The sequence below is a fragment of the Capsicum annuum genome, chromosome 8 (genome assembly GCF_002878395.1).
Source record: "Capsicum annuum cultivar UCD-10X-F1 chromosome 8, UCD10Xv1.1, whole genome shotgun sequence".
Classification (NCBI taxonomy): Eukaryota; Viridiplantae; Streptophyta; class Magnoliopsida; order Solanales; family Solanaceae; genus Capsicum; species Capsicum annuum.
In genome coordinates, this window is record NC_061118.1 from 155,913,380 (window position 1) to 155,940,348 (window position 26,969).

Here is a 26,969-nt window from a genome sequence, read left to right on the forward strand (position 1 = left end):
ATTTCATGCTTTAACACCATCAATTTAAAGAAGGAACCGTAGACATATGTTGTTCCCTGCAATAATTTTATAATTGCACATATAATTAAAAAAAGATGCGACTGAAATTAATTAAAAATCAAAATTTCTTTCAAACAGGAGAGGATATTATGCAGAATATCTTAATTTTGGGTACCATAAATATATTACGAATGTTAACCTAGCTTCACCGTACATTGGAACCCTTCAAAGCATAAAAAAAACGTTAACACAAGATGGAATTAACACAAGTTTCCCTAAGTTTTTGAAGTTTCATACACCATTCATCAATGTAAACCCCGAACCAAACATCCCTTAAGATCCAGGGGCTAACGTGCAATAAAGCAAAAGAAGAAGGACTTAGCAGGATCAGAAAGAAAGAAGAAAAAGGGTTTAAGCAAATTCAACCGAAGCAGAGCCCCGAAAGAATTATGGCTAATGAAGAAATAATAAAGGAAGAAGATTATGGGGTGTTGTTATACTACAAGTACGCTACCATTCCGGACGTTGAAGCATTATTCAACTTCTATGACTCCAACTGCAGCTCTCTTTCTCTACTGGGTCGTGTTCGCCTCTCTCCCAGTGGTGTCAATGTCACTGTAACTGCTCTTCTTTACCTCATTTAAATGGAACATTAAAACCGCATTTGTTAAAACTTGTGTTTCTTTTTGGCATATCATTTGCATTGCTTCTTTCACTGCATTGCATTAGAGACTTGTGGTGTGTTCGCTGTGAAGGAAAGATGATACTTTTTAGGAAAATAAGTGGTTTCCTTACTTATTTTCTTGTGTTCGCTAGCTAAGCAAAAAGTATCATCTTAAAAACATTTGTATTTGATTTAGATATATGAGGTGGGGAGTGGGGAAGTAGTGTTGTAGGGTGGTGGGAATGAGGGCCACAGAGGGCACTATTAGCAGTGTAACTTTTTTTCATCTTCTAATTAGCATGGAGCTTTTTTCCCAGAGAAAATGTTTTCTAAATATTTTGACCAACTTAACATGAGAAAATTGGATAACGCCCTTCATGATACTCTATAGTCCAGTTTGTTTGTTTGTTTGTCACTCTCCATATTTGGAGAGTCAGCAACATTTTTTTCTTAGACTAACAAATCTTCAAACATGTTTCTGAATATTTTAGTTTTTCTATCTTTTATGTAGTTTTAAATAAATCTTTGTTGTTTTTTTCTAAGGAATCGTTGTTCCTGTTCCTTATACAACTTCAAACTCCTCGATTCTTTTGGGACAGAAGGATCATCACGTACACGTAACATCTATCTTTGAGTGTCATGAGTGCCCAAGTATGATGATTCTGAAGTATTAGGTGGGTTTCTGCAGGTTGGGGGCAAGTTATCTGCTTTGGAGGAGCACATTGCTGCAGTGAAGTTGAATTCTTTGTTTGAAGGGACAGACTTCAAGCTTGCATCTTGCCATGAACCATCAAATGATAGGGTCTCCATGGAATGTGGATTTACGTCCCTTTCAATACGTATTGTTAAGGTTGGTTTACTAATTTCACGTTGTTCTATGTTTTCTCTTTTCATTTGCATAAAAAAGTTATCTGGTTGATTCTGGTTGGTTGTCAGAGTAAGTCATACTTATGGAATAGCAAATTAGTAAGTAGATTGAATGAAAATCTTAACCAAGTTTTGACGTTTTCTATAAAGGGAAGTTTAGTTTCTTTTTTCTGTATGATAGGATTAAAGGCACCACAAATGTGTGGGTATTGACCCTGCTCACCAATTGGAGAAATCGGGAGATTGTATTTAAAGTGCTCCTCACTGTTCTTGACTTGCAGCCTCACAGTTACATTTCACAAATTTATTAACTTAAATGAAACCATCACGTGCACCTAACCCATACTTCTCAAAATCCAGCCTTGCCTTTAACTCTAGCTCTTTAAGCATACCATTGGAGCAATGTAGAATTAGGCTATCATGATACTACGTTATCCTGGTCCTATCTTGCTTAAATGCCATTTTGGTTCTTGGTATTGGACGGACATTTTCTACATACACATGATGTTGCTGATATTTCTAACCCAAAAAACAATTAGGGTATACCTGATTCGGGTGTCTACTAAAGAAAGCAAAATGCTGCTAGCTCCAGCTATGCATTTAACATGGCCAGAAAATCTTGGATATAATAGAGTGAACTACAGTATGGTGAAACTGACAGTAATCAGGATGTTGAACTTTGGCTATGCTAATAAAGACAGCACATAGGACTTTGAGGGTAAAAAAGCAATTGTGTAAGCATCTATGGATAACTATAATTGGATTTTCTTCTATGAAGAGGAAAATCTGGCCAGTATTTTTTGAGTAATTGACTTGCCATGAAGTTTGTTTGTCTTTATCTCTTTCTTGATCGCTTTATTTCAAAGAGATGCTAACCACACCTTCTCACTTAGGAATTGGTAACTTTAAGTTCCTGTCCACTGCCAAGGTCACCTGAAATTTCAAATGCGGGGAAGCATCTCTCTGCAGCCGAATTCCACTCTGTCCTTCACAATGTTGGTTTGTGCTCCACCTCTCTGATGAAGCTTAATCAATGTGCTTATAACTATGATCGTTCTGATGTTCTCACATTGAGTATTGTAGGAGAAATCTTCATATTTCTCCAGTAGCTGTTTAATTTTCATTTTTGTTAATCAGGGAACTCTCAAGACAAACTGGTTCCAAGCAGCGATAAAGGAACTGTCCTTATTGATGCTAGGAATTTATATGAGACTAGAATCGGGAAGTTCTATACTCCAAATGTGGAGACTTTGGATCCAGAAATCCGGCAGTACAGTGACCTTCCTTCTTGGATAGATAACAACTCTGAGAAATTGCGTGGGAACAATATTCTTATGTAAGTGTTGTTTGACGATATTGTATCATTGTTGGGTGGATTATAATTCTGCTGAATTGCATGAAATATTTCTCTCATTTTCATTCTTGTGATTTTGCTTTCTTTTTCGATGGTATCTTGTTTATCTTGCATTATGAGAAACTGAACAGGGTTTACTTCTACTCAGTTAAAGCTTTGCTGCTATTCTGTGATAGGTGGTCTACGGCTGACCCTCTGGCCAAAGAAATTTAGAAAAGAGATGAAGAAGAAGTAACAAGAGAGATTGGGGCAATTTTCTGATATCCTTTCTGAAAGCAAACATTACAATTTAAAGGGAAAATGTAAACTACTTCTAATAAAATAACTGCAAATGAAACGTGGCCTAATAACCGTAAATGGAAACGTGGGCATCCCCATTATCTCCTTTATTTCCGCACAACTACTTCTAAGACTATTTCAAAGAAAGAGCACAACTACTTCTAAGACTATTTCAAAGAAAGAAATCCACCACCCATTAGTTAGCATCATAACATTCTGCTTCACTATTTTGTTCCCTTCAAATTTCCAATCTCCCACTGGCTTTATGTTATGTTGCAGGCAATGATTTATTATAAACTTCAAATCTGTGGCATTGTGCATTCATGTTATTCTACAGTAGTGAATTAAAAACTTGTTTCCTTTTGTTGATAATCTGTACAACTTCAACTGTTATGTGTAGAACACATTATGTCTGCTGTCTTGTTGCAACAACTTGCAGCATATTCCTCTTGCTATATATATATTTTTTAATTGCTTTTCTCCTTTTGTTTTCTTGGATATGGACTGGTACATTACTATCAGTAGATTTTAGTGCATGAAAATGTTTCATTAGGACTATTAGTTGGAAAAAAATGGGTGTATTGCAAAACACATTTAATTCAGAGTTAAGATGTATAATAGCATTTTATTGATGCTTAACTATCAGAATATATTGTAATATATTGGTAATTTAAATAATTTCTTTAGGAATATTAGGCTATGGGAGGAAAAAAATGGGCGAGAAGTTGCAGAGGATATTGCATTAAATGCATATAATTCAGAGTTGAGATGTAAAATAGCAACACATAGATTCTTAATTATCAGGTGTTATACCGTATGAATTGCATGCATTCTAGTAATGATCTACACCCTGCTGTTCTCTGAGCATCTGATTTCTTATCAGTTGTTGATGTTTTTCAGGTACTGTACTGGAGGAATTAGATGCGAGATGGCATCAGCCTATATCAGGTCCAAAGGTGACGGCTTTGAAAATGTTTTCCAGGTAAACTTTTATGAAAATCAGATCCTTTTCTAGTGCACTTGCTTAACATTATTGAGCCTTTCTCTGGCATTGGAAAGTTAAACTAAACTATGATTTGTATTTTATTAAGTGCTATTCTGTTGAAATTGGGATGTGTAACCTTATATCAATGGTTAACCTCTTAAAATTTTGTTTGGAAACCATGAAATTGATCTTTTAATCTTTGCCATGGTAAGACCGAGATTTTGTAATGCTTAGATGGATGTGTTTGAAATATCCATGTTTTTCTTTCTAAAGAATTTCTTTTGGAGGACTACCAGATTCATTTTAAATTCTATTTTTTAGAAATTCCATTTCACAATTATCAGGATCTTTGTACTGTGGGTAAATTCTGGTTTATGGACTAAATGATGTTGAGTGTTGATTCAAAATATTTACTTTCCACAGCTTTATGGTGGGATACAACGATACCTGGAGCAATTCCCTGATGGTGGTTTTTTCAGAGGAAAGAATTTTGTCTTTGACCATAGGTTTGGTCACTGTACTTCCGTGCTTCTTAGTCAAGCTCTAGTTGGATTCTTGGTTTCACTGATCCAGCATTCTTTCTCATGTGATTACAACCTTATTAATAATATGAAACATCTTTGTCCAAAATATGTGTATCTGCACTTTATCTCACAGGAAACAACTAGAAAATAAAAAAAACATAAGGCGGCTCTTGATGTTGGCACATTATCCATACCATAATACTCTTTTAAAATGCTGTGCTGGGTGTTCATTTACTTCCTTTGTAGAGTATACACCGGAGTTATTCTCAATGTTTTGCCCTACTTCTTTCTGGTTTTGCCAGGGTTTCAGTTGGAAGCTCAGATTCAAGAATTTGGGGTACTTGTCTTCTCTGTAGTTCTCCTTTTGATGATTACTCGTCACGGACCCGGTGCACGTATTGTAGGATGCTTGTATTAGTCTGTGATAATTGCCGGGTAAGTATCACTAGAAAGATTGATCTTACAACCCTCTTGATTGGATTAGATTGATTGGGTAATTAGAACTATTTGATGGCTCAGAAATTCAAGGCATACTTTATCTTGTGAACTCGATAATTTGAGAAAGAACTTTCAATTGTATTTCGCTTCGACTCTCATAGGATCTCCTTCACCTAGTGTGAAGATATTTTGACTCCCTGTTTTCTGTTTTAACCAGAAACCTTGACCTGGCAGTTTCAATTGCTTTTTAGAGATTTACTTTCGGCCAGAATGTTCTCTACTATTATTAATAATTGCAAATAGGCAATGGTATAGGAGTGCTATGCTCAGAAAGAGATTTAACAATGTGATAGACAAGTTTTTAAGACAGTTGAGACACCTTCAATTTTATATTGGAATGAGTGTCTTTGAAATGTGAATGTTAAGATAGATGCGCGGTTATACAAGATTGGATAAAATTAGAAATCATTAAATCCAGCAATGAGCTGAAGAAGCACATATAGAGGATCCAATGAGAAGGTTGGATGAAATGATTTGGCCATGTCCAACATAGACCTCTGTGTGTATCTGTTTTGGTGGTACCACACTAGCGTAATTGACAATGATCAAAGGGTATCATAATTGACAATGATCAAAGGGTATCATAATTGACATGATTGACATGATGTCAAATGGAACTGTTTAGGTGACTTTATTTTTTTGGTGTAAAGAAGGAAGTAGAAGAGTTGGTTGATTTCCTATAACTGTAAAGCTAGATCTTACTACTTTGTAACTTCTTCTAAGGGTGGCCAACAATACATAATTGCTGAGGAATACAACAATGCTAATTGTCAAATAACAATAAAAATATTGCTTTTTAGTTTTTGAATTTGATGTAACATATATGTACCCTTTTCAAATATTCAAAGTTCAAGAGACATTATTACTGTTGACATAATGGTCTTCTCTCAACCATCTTGGAAGTCAACTCCGTTTGCGATATAAGGAGTATTTCCTTTTTGATTGTCTTGTCATCTTTTCTTCACCACTCTCTTCCTTTTGTAAATATTTCTCCTGTCTTGCAGGAGAAGGATTCTTCTTATGTTTGTGAACTGTGCCAGAAAAACAGCCAGTGTATTCAGCCAACTTCAGCAACAGAGTTTGACGACTCAGTGGAAATATCCGAAGTCAGGGAACCTGAAGCTGTCTCTACCTCGGATAGAATTGCTCTCTCCCCCTTGATTTCAGGTAATACTATGATGTCTAGTATTGACTTTCGATTTCAGCTTTGCATGCACTCTTTGAACTTTGATCCAAGCGAGGCTGTATGACTATCCTAAAATAGTAGAGTCGATATGCACGCTATCAATTTTGATTTAAGCCATGCTGTTTGACAATCCAAAAATATAGTACATCATCTAACATTGTCCTGTTTCTTTTATTTCCCATGGCTCAGTGTTTGTGATTGTTTTTCAAGTCCCTTTTTCAAGTCCCACACTTTGTTGCCAGAACAAACGTATTTAGGAAAACTAATTCAGGGATATGCTTCTAGAATACTTCTTTTCTCCTGCTTGTTGTTTTCCGGAATTCTTTGACATTATGTAGTGGAATACACCGCAGGACCCAGGACATTGCGAATATTGAGAATTCTTTGCCTTCATGGTTTCCGCCAGAATGCTTCTGGTTTCAAAGGTAGAACTGCGTCTTTAGCCAAGAAGCTCAAGAGCATTGCTGACCTTGTTTTTGTGGATGCACCCCATGAATTGGCTTTCATTTATCATATTCGTCAAAACGGCGATTCTGCATCAGCAATGGAAAATAACCGTCCACCTTCGGAGAGTTGCAGCAAAAAGTTTTCATGGTTAGTTGCACCTGATCACAAGGGAGAGAGTGATTCTGATTGGAAGATAGCTGATAGTCCATTTGATCCTCTTCAGTACCAGAAACAAACTGAAGGGTTCGACAAATCAATTGCATATTTAAAAGACTTATATTCTAAAGCAGGTCCATTTGATGGGATATTGGGTTTTTCACAAGGAGCTGCAATGGCTGCTTTAGTTTGCTTGCATCAACAGAAGCTAAAAGGAGAGATGGAATTCAGATTTGCGATCCTGTGTTCAGGATTTGCTGTGAATATGAGCAATTGCCAGCAAGGGTCAATCAATGTTCCTTCACTTCATATATTTGGCAGCGACAAGGGTAAAGATAGGCAGATAGAGAACCAAGCAAGTAGGCATCTAGCTTCTTTGTTTGAGAATGGCTGCTCTGTTGTTATTGAGCATGACTTTGGTCATATAATTCCTACAAGGCCTCCATTCATAGATCAGATAAAAGATTTCCTCAAACGGTTCATGTAATTTTCCCAACATAATTGAGCTTCTAGTTAAAGCCTTGATGCACGCCATCTTTTGCTCTGAAAGATTTGGGATTTTGCTTAGCTTGTACCTGTATGCTACAATTTGTAAACTATTAATCAGAGCCCCTGTTATTAAAGGCGTGCAGTTTTGTTCCCTAAAGCACAGTTCTAGTTTTAAAAAAACAGTTGGACAATGGGCTTGTTCCTTTGCTTTTCTCTGCTTAAATACCAGATTTTTGTCCGCAATAGAATTCAAACTTGTGACGTGTGCTTAACTACATATCACGTGTTGCGCTCTTACAAATAGACCAAAGCCTTCGGGCAACCTTATATCGCCTCAAGATCATATCATTCATCTCTGAATTTTGCATACTTAGCCAAATTATTAGCAAGAAAAAGATTGTTATGTTAAAAATGTTTATAGAAGCATCTCGATTCTATCTTATACTTCGTAAGTTTTTCTAGAATTTTGTGAAAAATATATGAAAATTCTTTTCCTTCTCTATTTCGATGAGAAAATATGACAACTACAGTTATTTCTGGAAGTAAAATACTGCTTTATACTAAAATTAAGAAGCAAAAGACAATTAAATCATATGAAAATTGAAAAGAAAAAAAAGGAAATGAGGGGTAAAATGTTACTATGTTAGAGATGAAGGTAAAACGTAGAGCTGTAAATACAGATCGGCTCAGTCCATCTGGGCTAGCCCATACGGGTCTGGGCTAGCCCATACGGGCTTTGATTTTGTCAAGTCGGGTCGGCCCATCAAAATGATGGGTCAAAAAGCATCAAGCCCACACCATTACTCTGTGGGCTGCGGGCCTCACGGGCCAGCCGACTTTTTAAAAATCAATAGGAGTATTTTATAATTTAATTTTAGAATGTTAATAAACATAAATATTATCAAACAATATTACATAGTGTTAATACTTGTTAATCAAATCTCTAACACCCTAAAAAGTACTTCTAATAGTGAAATTAAATAACTTTTGATATGATATCCTTCGAACCAAATAAAAATACTAATAATCAATCTAAATAATTGCATGCATTTGAGTTACGGATCAGCCCACGGGTTAGTCCAACCCACATTGCTCAAGCCCCACGGGCCATGGATTTATCCAAACCGGGTTAAAACGCTTCGTTCTTAAATGAGCTGCAAAAATTAAAATCCAACACTATCAAATTATAGGCCAGATCGAGCCAGTCCTACGGGCGTGACCCATATTGACGACTCTGGTAACAAGTGAGGGGTTTCTGCTGCTTCACCAAAAAGAAAGGAGCCCAATCAGAAATAGCAAAAAAATTAGGACGACAGAGATAATAAATAGGCGGCTACTACAAATACAGGAAGTCATAGGGACCTTAAACCCCAAAGAGAAAAAAGTCAAGAAACACAAACAAAAGAACCCCAGTTCTGTACTTAGTACTAGTACAGTCAGAACACGAACAAAAGAAGCTAGGCTAAAGGGGGAAAGCAACAGCATGCAGGTTTTCCGAAGAACCCCACTTCACAGAATCTACTCGAGATTCCTTAATCAAGTTCGTTTTATCTTTTCTTTTGAACTTTGTCTGGTTTCACTTTCATATTCAACCAACCTTTTCATTTTTTGTTTTGCCTTAATATTGTCGTATTGCATTTGTCTTGAGGACACTGAATTACTGCAAGATATTCGAATGTTCCACCCCGTTTCGTCCCTTTCTGCAATTATTTTCCTGAGCATTAATGTCTCATTTATTTTTGTTTAAAGTTGATTTGTGATGTCTAAAGTTGGCAAGTCTTTTTTTCTAATTCAATTTATTTTGGTTTCCTGCTAACATCTTGTGAATTGGATACGATAGGTAGTCAAGACCAATGCATATTCTACAAAGAAAATTTATGATGCTGGACAGCCAACTCCAGCCACTCACCCTCAGGTAATCCTACACTGCATATGTAGTATCTAAATAATTGGTAACATGGAACTTGGACTGTTGACATTAACAAAAGATCAAAAAAGAGTAAAATTTCGTAAATGTTGTTATGCCAATGCGTGCAGTTAATGAAAGAAGGGGAAATTACTCCTGGCATTTCCACTGAAGAATATATGCAGAGGAGGAAGAAATTATTGGAGTTCCTTCCGGAGAATAGTTTAGCTATTGTTGCAGCTGCTCCCACAAAAATGATGACTGATGTTGTACCTTACAATTTTAGGCAGGATGCTGACTATTTATACATCACCGGATGCCAACAACCTGGTGGTGTTGCGGTTCTAGGGCATGAGTGTGGTTTATGCATGTTCATGCCAGAACCAAGCCTCCAGGTATTTCAGGAACGATTTGCTTGCCTCCTTTTTGTTGACTGGAAGCTGTCAATAAGAGAAAAGCTTTGTCCTATTTATAGATCAAATTATCTCAATTTAGTGACATTTTTCCTTAGATTCAGCTGCTACATGGTATTATGGTTAGTACACATTGTAGAAAGTTAAAGATTGCTTCCATTGTAAAAGTCAAAAGTGTTTTTAGGACGTTCTTTGGCAAGGAGAAGTGGCTGGAGTTGATGCAGCTCTACAGATATTCAAGGCTGACCTTGCTTACCCTATTAGCAGATTGCCCGAGGTAAACTTTTTTAAAGTATCATATCTCCAAATGCAAATAAGTTTGAGATTCTTGTTAGGAACAAATACATCTCACACTGATAAGTAAAACGGCATAGAGTAACATCCCTTCTATTATGGGAATCCTATTATCTTCTCTCCTCTTGATTATAAATTTTTGTCCAAGAATTGGACCCATGAAAGATGTCTTATATATACTCTTTGATTGTTGATGCATTCCTAGAATGGATTTCTGTGCAAAACACCTTTTTCTCTTGTCTTTCCTGGAAAAGAGATATTCTTCCTCCTTTTAATATGTGTAAGAGGTATAAAGGGGACAAAGTGGGCGAAATGTCAAAGTTTTGACATATATAGAAGCAGGCTTGCCTTACCTAAAACTTCGGATTTCAATAGGACCTATCACTGGATGTAACTTATCCTCATAATATTTGAAATCAAGCTGGCATCATGTTAGGATGAGTTGAGAATATAATATTATGAGCATGAAATTGAAGATTGAAGGTTAACACTTTGCGTTAAGGGAAGTGGACACTGTTTTCTACAAGGAAACTAGGATGATTTAGGCAGAGCTAATATCTTTTGGTTGGCTGTTAGGTTGACCACCCAGACCACATAATGACAATTAGTATTTAGATTGACAACACGGAGGACAAAAAAGGAAGATGTATATATGACGAGTGTTATTTGTAGAGAACCATATTATGATTCATGGTGTAGATTCTCTACTTATTATTTACCAATTGCATATGAGAGCTTAAATCAGGGAACATCTATAAACTCTTACCTTATAAAAAGAATAGGAAATGGAGATGTGATGCCCATATCATGATGATCTATATACTATGTCAGAAAGGGAAATATGCCAATTATTTCCTTCTAAGCTGATTTTCCTGTACATAATTTCAGTGTAGCGACTTTATATCACTTGTTCCCATGATGCAGTTTCTCTTTTCTCATTTTATGTCACTTGTTCCCATGTTGCAATTTCTCTTTTGTCTAATTTTTGCCGGAGTTGTCAGATGCTCTCCAGGATGATAGAAAATTCTGCCAATGTGTTCCATAATGTGAAGGCAAGTACTTCATCTTACATGGAACTAGAGGCCTATAGAAAAGCAGTCAACAATTGCAAACTGAAAGATTTCTCTGTTTACACTCATGAAGCTCGACTGGTGAAGTCTCCAGCAGAGCTTAAATTGATGAGAGATTCTGCATCAATAGCTTGTCAGGTAGTGGTAGTTCTTTCCTTTTTGAGTTTTTGTCAGGTTCATTAGTTAGAATGGTCGTTCTTACTCACGTAGGTTCTTTTTCTGATTGCACATGGAAAATCAGTCTTTGAGTTATAGAGATGGATATATAGAGCGCACAGCTGACTTAACTTTCGCATGTTTATTTGTTTTCTTCTGAAATTGATACTCTTCAGACAGTTAACATGTGACGAGGGTATTGAGATATCACTGAGCTTTTTTCAAATTTATAAAAAGCATTGTTTGCATATCAGCAGATAGCATCTTAAGTGACATATTTGTCGCTTTGTTGTATGACAAATTTCCTTTATAAGGTAAAATAGGCGTTTGCATTTCCCTTTATTTCCTCTTCTTCTTTCATGTCAAGGGTGGTGTCTAAAAGAAGACTCTTCTTAATATTCCAAAAAATGGAGCCCATACTTGCTTATTTGGGTCAACACATTCTTGCTCTGATGATAGAGAAGGAAGAGTTCTTGCTTGTACAATTCTTTCTTTGAGAATGTGCTTTTTTCGTTTAGTAGTTCCGAAGTTCTAGGTATGCTTAAAGAAAAGATGTGTATGTACTACCCCTTCATCCTATTTCACAATCATGATCTGCATGTTTGCTTAGGAGAGACTGGTCTTGAAAATGTTTCTTCCTATCCCTGAAACTTGTATGCAGTTGTGTGGCAATATAGTTGGGTGTTATATGTGAGTTTTGGTATTCTCCTCTCACTACTTCAGTCCTTATTTATACTGTATAAGAGATAGTTTTTGTTTCTTGATGTTCTAAAATATAGTTTTTGTTTCTTGATGTTTTAATGTATATGTTTTTGGTAGGCGCTTATCCAGACCATGTTGTACTCGAAGTTGTTTCCTGATGAAGGAATGCTGTCAGCCAAATTCGAATATGAATGCAGAGTTAGAGGTGCCCAAAGAATGGCGTAAGTTTTTTCTCGTGTTATCTTTGGAAGTTTGTATTTAGAGCAGGGGGCAACTCATTTCTAAGTATTTTAGTCTAACATGGGTTGCAGCAGAGTGAATCAAAATACATTTCTCTCATTTCTAAATATGCAATTGATTTTCTTTTTCTTCTATTCTCTAAGTTTCTGATAGTTTTGTTTTTTCCTGACTGTTTTCCTTTTAGTCATACTTCTGGCTGAGATCATTTCAAGGATTATACATTTTCCTTTTCCTGTTCGTCAGGTTTAACCCTGTCGTTGGTGGAGGACCAAATGGCAGTGTCATTCATTATTCTCGTAATGACCAGAAAGTATGTTCAGTATCTTCAAATGCAATTGGATTTGAATATCAAGCATATTGAATAGTGAATACAAGTATCTAATTTGTTGTTTTAACAGATTGAAGATGAGGACTTTGTTGTTTTAACAGATTGAAGATGGTAACCTTGTCTTGATGGATGTTGGATGCGAGCTCCACGGTTATGTCAGTGATCTTACTCGTACTTGGCCACCCTTTGGCAAATTTTCTCCTGTTCATGTAAGTATAGAATTCATGATTTCCTTCAGCAACCCCACCCCCCCCACCCAAAGTGCAAACTCAAGTCAAAACCCGGTCCTGTGTGTAAAAACCCTATTAGCTGATCAATGTCCTACACAACCTCCCATTTTCAGAAAGAATGCACTGATCATCAAAAGTCTACCAAAAAAATCTGGAAAGACAAACAGTAAAATGAAAACCATCCGGTAATGAATCCTAGCATCTTGCTTCACCCTCCAGATGAATACCATACTGTTGCATCTTTTTATTTTGTTGGTAAACTATTGCATCTTTCTCTATTGGAGAAGTTTCATTGATCTAGAAAGACCAAACTGTTGACATCTCCATATGTTTTCAAGATTATGGTTGCCAAACACTTTACTGTTAGAGAAGTATATGATAGTCCCTGGTTCTCTGAAAAATAGATTGCGACTCTCAACTTGTTAACTTCTTTCATCAAATTTCTTAGTCAATTGAAAAGAAAAATATATTTTTGCTTAAGCCATAACAGACGCATTCCTGAGTTCTTTTTAACCGTTCTGTTATCTTTACTAGTTAAACTCTTTAACGTCAAGTTTTCTTGCTGATAAATATTAAGAGTCTCTATGCTTCATGTTTTACCAACATCCATAACCCATCTTTTCTTTTCTCATTGCGGAGAAATGTCCATGAATTTTCCAAAGATCTTCTTTTAGTCAGTTTCTACACTTATGTGAAGATGCTGAAAATTGTTAAGATAAAGGATAGTAATGAAGAGGAGCTTATGCAGGTAAAAATATAAAATGGTTGTGCAGTCCACCCATTGCGTCAATTCTGAGCTCTGAGTTTAGTTAAGACCGCTCAAAATAACTAGGTATATCTTCTCAGTCTGGATCCTGGGATTCTGCTTTCTTTGTGTAATTGATGTATCCCATGGACACCTTTGTGAACACTCTCAGCTCTGGTACTAACCTACCACCCTGCAAGCAAATTTTTTACCTGGTCAGAATGTCCAGCTAGGCATTTGTTCATCTGTAGGCTTCCTCCAAAATTGTGAACATTAATTGTCAGTCACCAATTCTGAAGTGTGATGCATCATTACCCTAGGAGAGAAGAAATCTGTCCAGGTTGGGTTTCTCACATTAGAATTTGCACATCATACGCCCATTGACAGCCACTGGATTTGAGCACTTAGGATCCAATGCTTGGGCGCCAAGACTTATCCACCTTGATCCTAATATTTTGGAATCCTTGCTACACACCGTAGGCTTTCAAAAGCTAGATATTAAGTTCCAGCACTTCAATCGGTGGTATGACTTCTGAATCTTAATTCCAAATCCTTGGTGGCCTTGCTGATATTGATCTGGATGTGAGCAATGAGAATGATAATGAAACCCATTCTTATCAAAACACAAAATCTTTATTTTTACTTCTTTGCTGCAGATTATGTTTGAGAAATAAATTCTTCCTTTGAGATGGATTTTGATTGCTACTTTTATGTGATATAATCTCTACATATTTTTTATCTGGAACTTGGTGCTAAGCTCCAAGACTTTATCTGTACCTTTCAGGAGGAACTTTATGATCTTATTTTGGAGACAAACAAGGAATGTTTGGAGCTGTGCAGACCTGGCGCAAGCATCCGCGAAATACACCACTACTCGGTATTGTTTTAGTTAATCCGTAACTTCTTTTGTTTTATATTACAGGGGTTGGTGGTACTGGCATTTTTATTTTTTTTATTTTATCTTGACCTTTAATTTTCGCTTTTGTATACTGCCTTGTATCTTGAGCCGGGAGTCTATCGGAAACAACCTCTCTACCTCTTTAGGGGTAGTGGTATGGACTGCGTACACTCTACCCTCCCCAAACCCCACTTTGTGGGAATATACTGGGTTGTTGTTGTTGTTGTTGATTAATTTTCATAATCTAAGAGCCAGTTATATTGCTAAGTTACATTGGTAGTCCAGTCTCAATGATCTAATTTTTGGTACAGTTGTTAAGGCCATAATCTTATTTCGTGTTTTGCCTAATCGTTAAGTTACACTGTCTTCCACACCCTGTTGCGAATAACAATGAAGCTTCGAGGTTTTCATTTGCACGAGCCGAAGGAAATGAGGCTTAATGGTATTTTGGAAGACATGGGCAAAGTTTAATTCCTTTTAAGCCTTTGAGTTTAGTGATGTTGGGGGAAAGACAGATGCCTTTTGGTTGCTTCTCGCTTGATTTGAAAATAGTACTGTTATGGCTCGAGACTAACCCCTAGTCGTAACACGGTGCTTAAAGTCTCAAGTGAGCCCAACCTAATACTGTATAAAGTTGAGAATCGCTGAACGGAAGCTAAAATCTGAATAATATAATAATGTTTAAAACAACCTACAATACTGAAGTCAAAATGGAATTCATCTAATAAATCATAAAGCTGAGCACACTAGTCTGTCTGTCTGTATGGAAGCTTCTACTGATATGAGTTGTTGGGATAGGCCCCCAGCTAACTCTAACGGTCTGAAAACTGAATGACTAAAATAAAGAAAATAAACATAAGTCTTGTCCTCGAAAGATGAGGACTTACCAAACTATGTTGAGATGTGTACAGGATCGTGCTACCCGCGAGCTGGATGTTGAGCGTCTGACTATTTTATAATACAATATAGCGCTAAAGAAAGAATGCGGTCAATACTTTGAATGTACTGAGCATGTGAGATATACACTGTAATATGAGAACTGATCACATGATAGGCTAAACTGAACATGGAATTGAGGAATGTAAACTGATGCAATGATCAAGTACATAAGCACGCAACTGGTCAATATTGTACTAAATAAACTGAATACAAAGCCATGCACTAATTGAGTCTGAACTGTGGGAGCTACTATTAACCGACATACTCTATTTGAGTTAAACGAGGCCCAACCTGTAACCCCAGTTGGAAGGGTGCTTTGTACCTTGCCCAGGGTACGAACACTGATTGACGTGGATCCCCTAAATTGATGTCCAAAAAGGATTAAGGTGTCAAGCCTGATCTGACGGATGACCTTTAAAACCTATGATGACAACGTAGTTCTGGGACTTAGGAACTATTGCTAAAATCCTCAGCCTAACTAACGAGTGAACCTTCATCCCTACGTCCGCTCTATACTAAGTACTGCTCCCAACGGAATAATGTTGATAAACTAATAAAGCTCAATGATACTGTATCTGAGACTGAGATAATAGACACTTTATCTGAAAGCATCCTAAAACATGTGAAACTGAAGGACTGAATAGTCAACAATCAATTTATAAGGAGCTAAGTCATCTGGTATTCATACCCCGCCATCTCTGATGACTACAAATGTTCATGATAGTTTCTATGCTCTTCATACAATCACAAGTCTAAAACATGAATTATACATATACTGAGGTTTCGTGAATATGATGCTATCAAGGTAGTGACTTTCATGGAGAAACATGTGTTTATAGCCTATTAGTCATGGGGACTGAAGTACAAGAAGAATCATGTCTGTAATGGAAACCTCAATTTCTAAACTATGGATTAATTGAGAAACTGGGTGTATTTCGGGATTCAATGGGTGAAAGGATACCCATTGATGAAATCCCACATACATGGAAGTGAAAACCTTGGACTTGTAAGTATGGTTTCAGCACAACCTGAGTACTGCTTCGATAAATATATATACAATGTTACATTCTCAAAAAAAAAGAAAACTTGGACTTGAAGATTGATGAACCTTAGTTCTTGCTTTGGAGTAGAGGAAATCCCATGTTCTCTCTGTTTTTGCTAAGTGTCGCTCTAATTCTGAGGGAATGAGGGATTCGGGGTAGTTTAGGCTTAATATTCAGCTTTAGGATAGTTAAAACGACGCAATTTAGGAGGTTAAATGATGGGAAAAGATTGGAATACCCCTTTGAAATCATAAGTGAAAAATCTGCCACTGCGACGGATGAACCCACCAGCAGTCGTTGGTTGTGTTCGTTGGATCTGGAGGGGTCTTGATGACCCTCTAGACTTAGGGACTGTTTCTTATAGACGAGTACATCCAATGGTCGTTGCTTCTACCAACGGTCGTTGGATTGGTCGTGGTATCTCATTGGTGGACAGTGCTTTACTAAAATGGCAGTAACTCCTCGCTCCGGAATCGGATTAACGAGCAATCACATGTGTTGAAAAGAAGACTCAAATACCTTTCATTTGGTGGGTCTTGAGCTTCAAAACTGCTCAGAATCTAAAGGTTTTACTCGTTTGAAGTTGACGGTAGAAAGATTCTATATAAGAATTCAATCGGTAAGGGAACTTTCAACTTAACTATGAGCTATGAGCTACTTATGGCCTTAATTCATGTCTAAAGCACTTCTCGTACTACCAATTCATTGGGTTTGGTTCTAAATGTACTTGAAGAGTGGTTCTAATCTTAGCTTGGATTTTCGGGGTGTTCCAGGTACTTCTTCATATATGATGAATGGTAATGCTTTGGTGAAAGATAAGCCTGGTTAGAGGTGTCTAATTAAAATAGCGTGTTTAGTTAACTGATTCTCAATGAAGGGTAGCATTACTTGGTTAATGCAGTTGATTGTTTTGCTTTATTACATAAGGTTTTTGTGTTTGTTCTTAGGGCAGCTGTTAAAAGGTCTTATTTACTGTTCAAGATATGGGGGTATTATTGTCTGTAGCAGCTTACTTTTTTTTTAGATACTTTTAAGCAGTGGCAAGGTCTCATTCTTGTTTTTATTTTATTTCGGTGCGGGATAGGTAGAAAAGCTGCGAAGAGGATTCAAGGAGATTGGGATACTAAAAAATGATCGGCGTGGAGGATATGAAATGTTAAATCCTACGAATATAGGTATTCCTTTAATCCGTTACTCTTCCGCTGCAGATATAAGAACACCGCATGTGCAGTAGCAGCAGAAACTTGCTCCCTTTCAGATTGTCCTCAGTTGCTATTCCTATTGTGTGTTCTGCTGAAAAGATAAATGATTTCTTGTACCACTGTGACCATCTCTGAATGAATTTGGTTTGCCAATCATATTTCCAGGTCACTATCTAGGAATGGACGTTCATGATTCTTCTGCAATTGGATATGATCGACCTCTGAAACCTGGTGTAGTAAGTTTTCCCCCTTACTAATGATTGCTTTGATTTCTGAAAATAATTGGAGAAGTGCAAGGTGTGCAAAAGAAATTGGTTCTTTTTCTTTTTGAAATCTCCTCGTGAATGAGCACCAGTGAGTTGTTTATTAATTTGGAAACAAATGATTTGCCACAATGCATCATTCTCTTCTAGCAATTTACAGTCAGTTTCCCCCCAGCGTATAGGTCAGACTTCATACATTCTTTCCTTCATTCTTGACCGAGTTACAATATAAACCAACTGACCATGCTTATGATTTCAGAGTCATGTGGTCAAATTTCCCTTTTCCTTAACTTTTTATACTTTTCAGCGCAAATATTAATAAAAATGCTCGTTCCACGATTATGACATGTGACGAATCCGTTAAGCAAGATGCAAATGATGAGCAAGATTATGAGGAGTACGATGAGAGCATGATGCCTGAAAAACTGCCACAGGAGATCGAGCAAGCTTATTTTGTTTGCATGATCAATTGAGGCTTGAATCATGCCGAAGCTCTTTTTGCTACTCGCCTCTTGCCAAAGCCCGGTGCTTTTATTAATAAAAGTCCTTATTTTCAAAACTTATTTTCCTATTTTCGATATCTATTTACTTTACTCACTTTTTATACTTTTTAGCGCAAATATTAAAAAAAATTCTCGTTCCACGATTATGACATGTAACGAATCCGTTAAGCAAGATGCAAATGATGAGCAAGATTATGAGGAGTACGATAAGAGCATGATGCCTGAAAACCTGCCGTAGGAGATCGAGCAACTTGAGAGTTAGAAGAAACCTAATATGGATGAAACTGAAGTCATCAATTTGGGTGATGAAGAAACGTTGAAGGAAACGCGAGTTAGCATACACTTGGAGGTTGAAAGGAAGCAAGAATTGATAAGCCTGCTCAAGCAATACATCGATGTATTTGTCTAGTCATACGATGACATGCCTGGTTTGAGCACTGATATCGTCTCGCATGGACTGCCAACTAACCCTGCATCTCCACCTAGGAAGCAGAAGACAAGGAAATTCAAACCCGATTTGAGTTTAAGAATCAAGGAGGAGGTGACCAAGCAGATAAGACCTAACGTCGTGAGGGTCACAACTTATCCCACCTGGTTGGCCAATATCGTGCCAGTACCGAAGAAGGATGGGAAGATAAGAATATGCGTGGATTATCAGGATCTCAACAAGGCCGGTCCAAAAGATGATTTTTCTTTCCCAAACATTCACATTCTCATTGATAATTGCGCAAAACATGAGCTGCAGTCATTTGTTGATTGTTTGGCGAGATATCATCAAATTCTAATAGACGAGAATGATGCAGAGAAGACAGCCTTTATCACTCCATGGGGAGTGTACTGCTACAGGGTAATGCCATTTGGACTTAAGAATGTCGGTGCAACTTACATGAGAGCCATAACTGCCCTTTTCCACGATATGATCCACAAAGAAATCGAGGTATATGTGGATGACGTCGTTATCAAGTCCAAAAGGAGTTTGGATGACTTACGAAAGTTATTTGAAAGGCTACGAAGGTACGACCTCAAATTGAATTTGGCCAAATGCGCCTTTGGAGTTCCCGCGGGGAAGTTATCGGGATTCATTGTCAGTAGGAGAGGTATAGAGTTAGATCCGTCCAAGATAAAGGTAATCCAAGATTTACCACCTCCTAAGACCAAAAAGGATATAATGAGTTTCTTGGGAAGACTCAATTACATCTGTCGGTTAATAGCCCAGTCCACAATAATTTGTGAATTAATATTCAAGTTATTGAAGAAGGATATCGCCATTGGATGGACCGAAGAGTGTCAGAAGGCTTTTGACAAAATCAAGGAGTACTTTTCCAACCCATCAGTATTGGTCTCGCCAAAATCGGGAAAGCCGTTGCTGTTATACCTATCTGTTATGGATAATGCATTTGGATGTGTGTTAGGGCAACATGATGATACAGGGAGGAAAGAGCAAGCCATTAACTACCTGAGTAAGAAGTTCACACCGTATGAAGATAGGTATAAATTGTTTAAGCGGATCTGTTGCGCATTGACTTGGGTTGCGTAAAAGTTGAGGCACTACCTGTCCGCGTATACCACGTACTTGATCTCAAGAATGGATCCACTCAAGTACATCGTTCAGAAACCCATGCCTACTGGAAAAATGGCAAAATGGCAAATTTTTGTTGAGCGAGTTTGATATTGTGTACGTGACACAAAAAACTGTCAAAGGACAAGCTTTGGCTGATCACCTCGCGGAAAATCCAGTGGATCAGGATTACATGCCACTCAATACCTACTTTCCAGAGAAAGAGGTGTTGTTTGCAGGAGAAGACATCTCAGAGTCGTATGATGGATGGAGAATGTTCTTTGATGGAGCAACAAATTTTAAGGGAGTCGGAATTGGAGCAGTCCTAGTTTCTCGAACAGGTCAACATTACCCGATCTCGGTGAAGATTAGGTTTCCTTGCACGAATAACATGGCAGAATATGAGGCCTGCATTCTCAGACTTAGGATGACAGTAGACATGGACATCAAAGAACATTTGGTGATAAAGGATTTAGATTTGTTGATCCATCAGGTGCAAGGAGAATGGACCACCAAGAATGTCAAGATCCTTCCTTATGTGCAATATGTTAAGGAGCTGAGTAAAGGGTTTACAAAGATTGAATTCAGGCATATCCCTCGAATTCAAAATGAGTTCGCCGATGCCCTGGCGACAATAGCCTCAATGATTTAGCATCCAGATAAAAATTACATCGATCCCATTAAGGTGGAGATACACGATCAACAAGCGTACTGTTTTCATGTAGATGAAGAACCAGATGGAAAGCCGTGGTACTACGATATCAAAAGGTTACTAGAAGTAGGGGAATATCCAGAAAGCACTACTAGCAAACGGAAGAGGACTTTAAGAAGGATGGCCAATCACTTCTTTCTCAACGGGGAAATCCTGTATAGGAGGACTCCAAACTTAGGATTATTACGATGTGTCGATGCCTCAGAAGCCACAAGACTGTTAGAGGAGATACATGCAGGAACTTGTGGACCTCACATAAATGGTTTCATGCTTGCAAGGAAGATTTTGAGAGCTGGATACTTTTGGATGGCCATGGAGAGGGATAGCATCTGATACGTGCAGAATGTCACCAATGTCAAGTTCACGGGGATTTTATATGAGTTCCGCCAAGTGAGCTCAATGTGATGGGTTCTCCTTGGCCATTTGCTGCTTGGGGCATGGACGTTATTGGGCCCATAGAGCCTCCTGCGTCCAATGTACACCGTTTTATCTTGGTAGCTATCGACTATTTCACAAAGTGGGTTGAATCCTCAACACATGATACGATACAAACTTGGAAACACCAAAATCAGTCCAAACCGTCCACAAATTTGAAGAAAACCGCGAGCCCTTTTGGAGACCAAGTCTCGGATTCCTAAGACCACAACAAGAAGAAGAGAACAAGGTGTTTATTACACCAAATCAGCCAACCCAAACTATTGTACAACATAAGATGATGAACAAGAACAACAATGTGGTAACAATAACAATACCTCATGGGTTTGAGTACAAGAACAACAAACAAACGATTACAACATAGACAAAAGGGATAGATAGTTAGACAAGTGAAGGTATAATCTTAAGAATCCAAGAATTTGGTGGACTCTTGGACCCTTAACACTACACACGACAAACACCTAACTCCTACGTTGACACAAGAGGAACTTTACCTCCTCTAAACACCAACATTGCAACACAAGTGTTATCCACACTTGTTGCCCTCATTTCGGTTTGGTGGCTATTCCAAGCCCTACAACTAAAGGTGTTACACTTCTCACACTAGAGAGAGTTTGCTACCATGTTTCAAGTCTTACATTGATAATCAACTAATGAGTAAAAGCCCTAATACTAAAATATATATAGTCTGATTACAATTGAAGGACAAGAAGACCAAAACACCCTTAATGAAGGTTGGGCGCCTATGGAGTGTAAATTGGGCATGTGAAATCCCCAAAACACCCTTAGTGAAAGTGCTCTTCAATGCTCCAAGGCCCTGGTTCTTCAAGCATCCCCCAAGCCACCTTCCACACGCGGCTTTGCCTCATGGAATGCTCGAAATGGCCTCTCCATGCATGCTTTCTTCCCCTCAATGTTACCACAACCGTATCCTTCACGTGTTGCCTCGAATGATGTCTTCCAAAGCTAGGATGGCCATTTGGCTCGTATCAACACATAAGGCCGTAACCAAGAAGGTGGTAGTGCCTGATTGGTGAATATTGGACTGGGTTTTGGGCCAATTTTAGGTCGCTTGACTGAAATTCATAAAATAAGAGTTGGGTTCTGGTGAAATAAAAAAATGAAATTGGATTATTGTCGGCCCGAATACTTTTTTCTATTGAAATAAGTTTTATCGATGTTTCCTGTTATTCTAAAATTATTTTTAATTTAACGTATATAAATTACAGACGTAATTTGTATAAGCGTTCAATTTAATATCTTTTGCGATTTGATATTAACAAAAATACGTATATATATGTGTGTGTGTGTAAAACAAGAATATAATAAAATATATGTAAAAAAAAATAAGAATATAATAAAAATATATGTTCATCTTATAAAAATATATATTTTATGTAATAAAAATATACATATGTATGGTCACAATATCACCCAAAAATAAAGTTAGAAATGATGCGAACACGATTACCAAAAGATATACTCCCTCCTTTTCAAAAAGAATGACCTACTTTGACTTGAAAGAAACTTTTGAATCTTGTGGTCTTAAATTAAAGTTATGTCAAATGTACCAAAATGCCTTTTAATTTTGTGGTCCTAAACATGTCATGTGGAAAATTGAAATTAAAGTATTGCCAAAAAGGGAAAGGGGTCATTCTTTTTTAAACGGACTAAAAAAGAAAGTAGGTCATTCTTTTTTAAACGGAGGGAGTATATTTTTTGCGATTTTAATGTTAAAATATTTAATTAAAATATTTTATAATATGATAGAAAAAATAAATTTCCTTTTTATTTAAAAATTTGTAGAAATAGAGATAAAAATACGAATCTTATTTTTATTTATTTTTTTGAAAATTATTTAGGGGCGAAGAGCATTGGTAAAAGAATTAGAGAAAAAAGAGCGAGCCAAAATTGGGTGTCAACAACTCCAATGATACAACTAACTGGTGTAGGTGTAGATTTAAGTTATATATGCTTTAACCGAGGTCTACATTGTCACTGATAGCTGCATCTATGCGTATGTTTTTTCGTGTGCATGTGTTTTTTTGTCTTAAAACTTTTTTCAGATTACTATGTTTGTATAATTCTTTTTGATCTTATCTGAGGAGACATATGCTAATTCCGCACTACATCTGTATTTGATGAAGCACATGACTTGAGATTGTGCTGTGGTTATGTGCAGTGTCTGTTTTCTTATCTTCTTGGAATACTTTGTGTTTACTCTCTACATTCGTTCGTCTATCATTTGTCATGGCCAATTGTGAGACATGCTTTAAATATTCTCTAAAAGAGATGAAGGAGATGCATAGAGCTCAAGCCTCAAAATGATCAGATGAAATTAGATAGCTAATAGTCTTGGTAAAATTGGCTGGACTTTATTTAGACTTTTGTAAGTTCCTGCTCCCTCTGGTGGTTGCTGCATTATTCAACAACAACAACAACAACAAACCCAGTATATTCCCACATAGTGAGGTCTGGGGAGGGTAAGGTGTACGCAGTCCATACCTCTACCTCTAAAGAAGTAGAAAGGTTGTTTCCGATAGACCCCCGGCTCGAGACACGGAATACTAAACAAATTCATAGTAAAGCATGGAACAAGATGGCATAACATAAATACGACACCCACAAGTAATAGTAAACAGAGAAAAGTAAACAGACTCTTAATAAAGCATGAAACAAGGTATCATAACAAGAATAATACGCCCACCAAGTAATTCCCTACACTAGCGACCCAAACTGACCCTAGCCTTCTGCCCTAATTCGCGTCTTCCAGATCTTCCTATCTAGGGTCATGTCCTCAGTGAGCTGTAACTGCTCCATGTCCCGCCTAATCACTTCTCCCCAGTACTTCTTCGGCCTACCCCTATCCCGCCTAAAACCATCCAAAGCTAGCCTCTCACACCTACGAACCGGGGCATCCATGCCCTTCCTCATCACGTGTCCGAACCATCTCAATCGGACTTCCCGCATCTTATTCTCCACTGGAGTCACACCAACCTTCTCCCTGATAGTCTCATTCCGAACTCTATCCCCCTTAGTCAACCCACACATCCAACGCAACATCCGCATTTCCGCCACCTTCATTTTTTGAATGTGGGAGTTTTTAACTGGCCAACACTCCGCTCCATACAACATGGACGGACGGACTGCCACCCTATAGAATTTGCCTTTAAGCTTGGGCGGCACCTTCTTATCACACAACACCCCCGAAGCGAGCTTCCACTTCATCCATCCCGCCCCAATACGATGCGAGACCTCCTCGTCAATCTCACCATTACCCTGAATCACAGACCCGAGATACTTGAAACTATCCCTCTTACATACCACCTGTGATTCCAACTTCACTACCACCTCATTCTCCAGCCTCACGTCATTAAACTTCCATTCCAAATACTCTGTGTTGCTCCTACTTAACCTGAACCCTTTAGACTCAAGAGTTTGTCTCCACACCTCTAATTTATCATTCACACACACCCCTCCCCGCCCCCCCGGCGTCTCATCAATCAAAACTACATCATCTGCAAAAAGCATACACCAAGGCACCTCTCCTTGAATACGTCGCGTCAACACATCCATCACCAAAGCAAACAAAAAGGGACTAAGAGTAGATCTTTGATGCAATCTTGTCAAGACAGTGAAATGCTCTGAGTCTCCTCCCGCCGTCCTCACCTGAGTTTTAGCTCCATCATACATATTCTTAATTGCTCTGATATATGCCACCGGGACTCCACTCACCTCCAAGCATCTCCAAAGCACCTCCTTGGGGACTTTGTCGTATGCCTTCTCCAAGTCGATAAACACCATGTGCAGGTCCTTCTTCCTTTCCCTATACTGTTCCACCAGCCTCCGTACCAGGTGAATTGCCTCCGTCGTCGAGCGGCCAGGTAAAAGTCCAAACTGGTTCTCCGAAATAGACACTATTCGTCTCAGCCTCACCTCGACCACTCTATCCCAAATCTTCATAGAGTGACTCAATAACTTAATACCCCTATAGTTATTGCAACTCTGAATGTCACCCTTGTTCTTATAAAGAGGGATCATAGTACTCCACCTCCAAGCCTTGGGCATTTTCGCCATCTAGAAAATTCCGTTAAACAATCTAGTCAACCACCTTAAATCAGCCTCTCCAGAAAACTTCCAAAAATCCACAGGTATCTCATCAAGCCTCGTCGCCCTACCCCTTCGCATCCTGCGAACAGCCTCTCTAACCTCCTCTACCTTAAAACGTCTACAATAACTAAAATCCTGACACTCCTCTGAGTGCTCCAGCTCCCCTAACCCAATAGCTCTATCCCCTTCGTCATTCAAGAGCCTATGAAAATACGACTGCCATCTATTCTTAATGTGGCTGTCCTCCACCAACACTGTACCGTCCTCCCCCTTAATGCACTTCACCTAATTGAGGTCACGACCCTTCCTCTCCCTAGCCTTAGCGAGTCTAAACAATTTTTTTTCCCCTCCTTTCTCCTGTAACCCCGCATACAAGCTCTCAAATGCTGCCGTCTTAGCCGCCGTAACTGCTAACTTAGCCTCCTTCCTAGCTAACTTGTACTCTTTCCTGTTTACCCGCTTCTCTTCTTCGTCCTTACTCTCAACCAACTTAGCATACACCCCTTTCTTGGTCTCCACTTTCTTCTTAACCTCTTCATTCCACCACCAATCCCCCCGATGATGCCCGGCTCGGCCCCTAGAAACACCCAACACCTCACTAGCATTCTCCCTGATGCACCTAGCCACCCTATCCCACATACTATCCACGTCCCCCCTATATTCCCACACCCCCATTCCCGCCAACTTCTCCCCTATCTCCCACGCATTCACTGGCGTCAAGCCGTCCCACTTAATTCTAGGTCTACACTCCTCACCCCTTCTCTTTCTATCCTTCTCTATACCCAAATCCATAACCAAGAGCCTATGCTGGGTCAAAAGATTCTCACTCAGGATGACCTTATAGTCCTTACACAACACCCTATTCCCTTTCCTAAGCAACAAAAAGTCAATCTGGGTCTTGGCTATCACGCTTCGTAAGGTGATCAGGTGATCGTCCTTCTTCGGGAAGCCCGAGTTCACCACCACCAACCTAAAGGACCTCGCAAAATCCAATAGAATAGCCCCCTCTTCATTTCTTTCCCCAAAACCAAAACCACCATGCACATCACCAAAGCCTCCCGGTAACGCCCCGATGTGCCCATTGAAATCTCCTGCTACAACAATCTTCTCCGAGCTAGGCACGCCTCTCACCACTTCATCCAAAGCCTCCCAAAACCGCATCTTCTCCTCCCCATCCAAGCCCACTTGCGGCGCATAAGCACTACACACGTTCAGGGTAAACCCCCCAATGACCAACTTAATAGTCATCAACCTATCGCTGATCCTCTTTACCTCTACTACCTAACCTCTAAGCTCCTCATCTATTAAGATGCTAACTCCATTCCTACGCCTCTCGCTCCCAGAGTACCAAAGCTTGTAACCATCCACATCCCTAGCCTTAGATCCTACCCACTTGGTCTCTTGAACACACGCAATATTAATCTTCCTCTTTCTAAGAATCTTCACAAGCTCTATGGACTTACCCTGAAGAGTCCCTAAATTCCAAGACCCAACCCTCAGCCTACCAACTCTATCAACACGTCTTCCTCTACCGCTCCTGAGGCCAAACCTTGGCCTCCCTCCCACCCCCGCCCTTTCCTCTTCCCCCGCCCCCACAACAGCCCCCCGCCCCAACCCCCTCAGACTTGACCCTATCCAACCATCAACGCCCACAGCCACTACTACAAGAAAATATAAGAAAATATAAACAATGGTAGTAACAAAGCAGCAGCAGGAAATACAAGGCTCACACAAATTAGAAGAAATAATCAAGAAACAAAACTAAACTCAAAT

General features: G+C 38.6%; 2 protein-coding genes across 2 annotated transcripts in view; both read left to right on the plus strand.

The window, feature by feature from the left end:
* The first annotated feature begins 180 nt into the window (after positions 1-180).
* Positions 181-7,660, plus strand: LOC107839725 (rhodanese-like domain-containing protein 6). Its single transcript, XM_016683340.2, has 9 exons — positions 181-617; positions 1,353-1,514; positions 2,425-2,530; positions 2,669-2,867; positions 4,065-4,146; positions 4,573-4,655; positions 4,976-5,108; positions 6,176-6,338; positions 6,711-7,660. The coding sequence occupies exons 1-9, from the start codon at positions 450-452 to the stop codon at positions 7,445-7,447; spliced, it is 1,833 nt and encodes a 610-aa protein (XP_016538826.1). The 5' UTR covers positions 181-449; the 3' UTR covers positions 7,448-7,660.
* Positions 7,661-8,690: 1,030 nt separating this feature from the next.
* LOC107839726 (intermediate cleaving peptidase 55, mitochondrial) overlaps positions 8,691-26,969 on the plus strand; it is a 20,878-nt gene continuing 2,599 nt past the window's right edge. Inside the window, exons 1-11 of the mRNA XM_016683341.2 lie at positions 8,691-8,989; positions 9,290-9,364; positions 9,487-9,750; positions 9,953-10,045; positions 11,064-11,270; positions 12,108-12,211; positions 12,474-12,540; positions 12,660-12,767; positions 14,318-14,410; positions 17,498-17,588; positions 17,781-17,851. Coding sequence (XP_016538827.1) covers positions 8,933-8,989; positions 9,290-9,364; positions 9,487-9,750; positions 9,953-10,045; positions 11,064-11,270; positions 12,108-12,211; positions 12,474-12,540; positions 12,660-12,767; positions 14,318-14,410; positions 17,498-17,588; positions 17,781-17,851 — 1,230 coding nt within the window. The 5' untranslated portion in view covers positions 8,691-8,932. The remainder of the gene's footprint in view (positions 8,990-9,289; positions 9,365-9,486; positions 9,751-9,952; positions 10,046-11,063; positions 11,271-12,107; positions 12,212-12,473; positions 12,541-12,659; positions 12,768-14,317; positions 14,411-17,497; positions 17,589-17,780; positions 17,852-26,969) is intronic.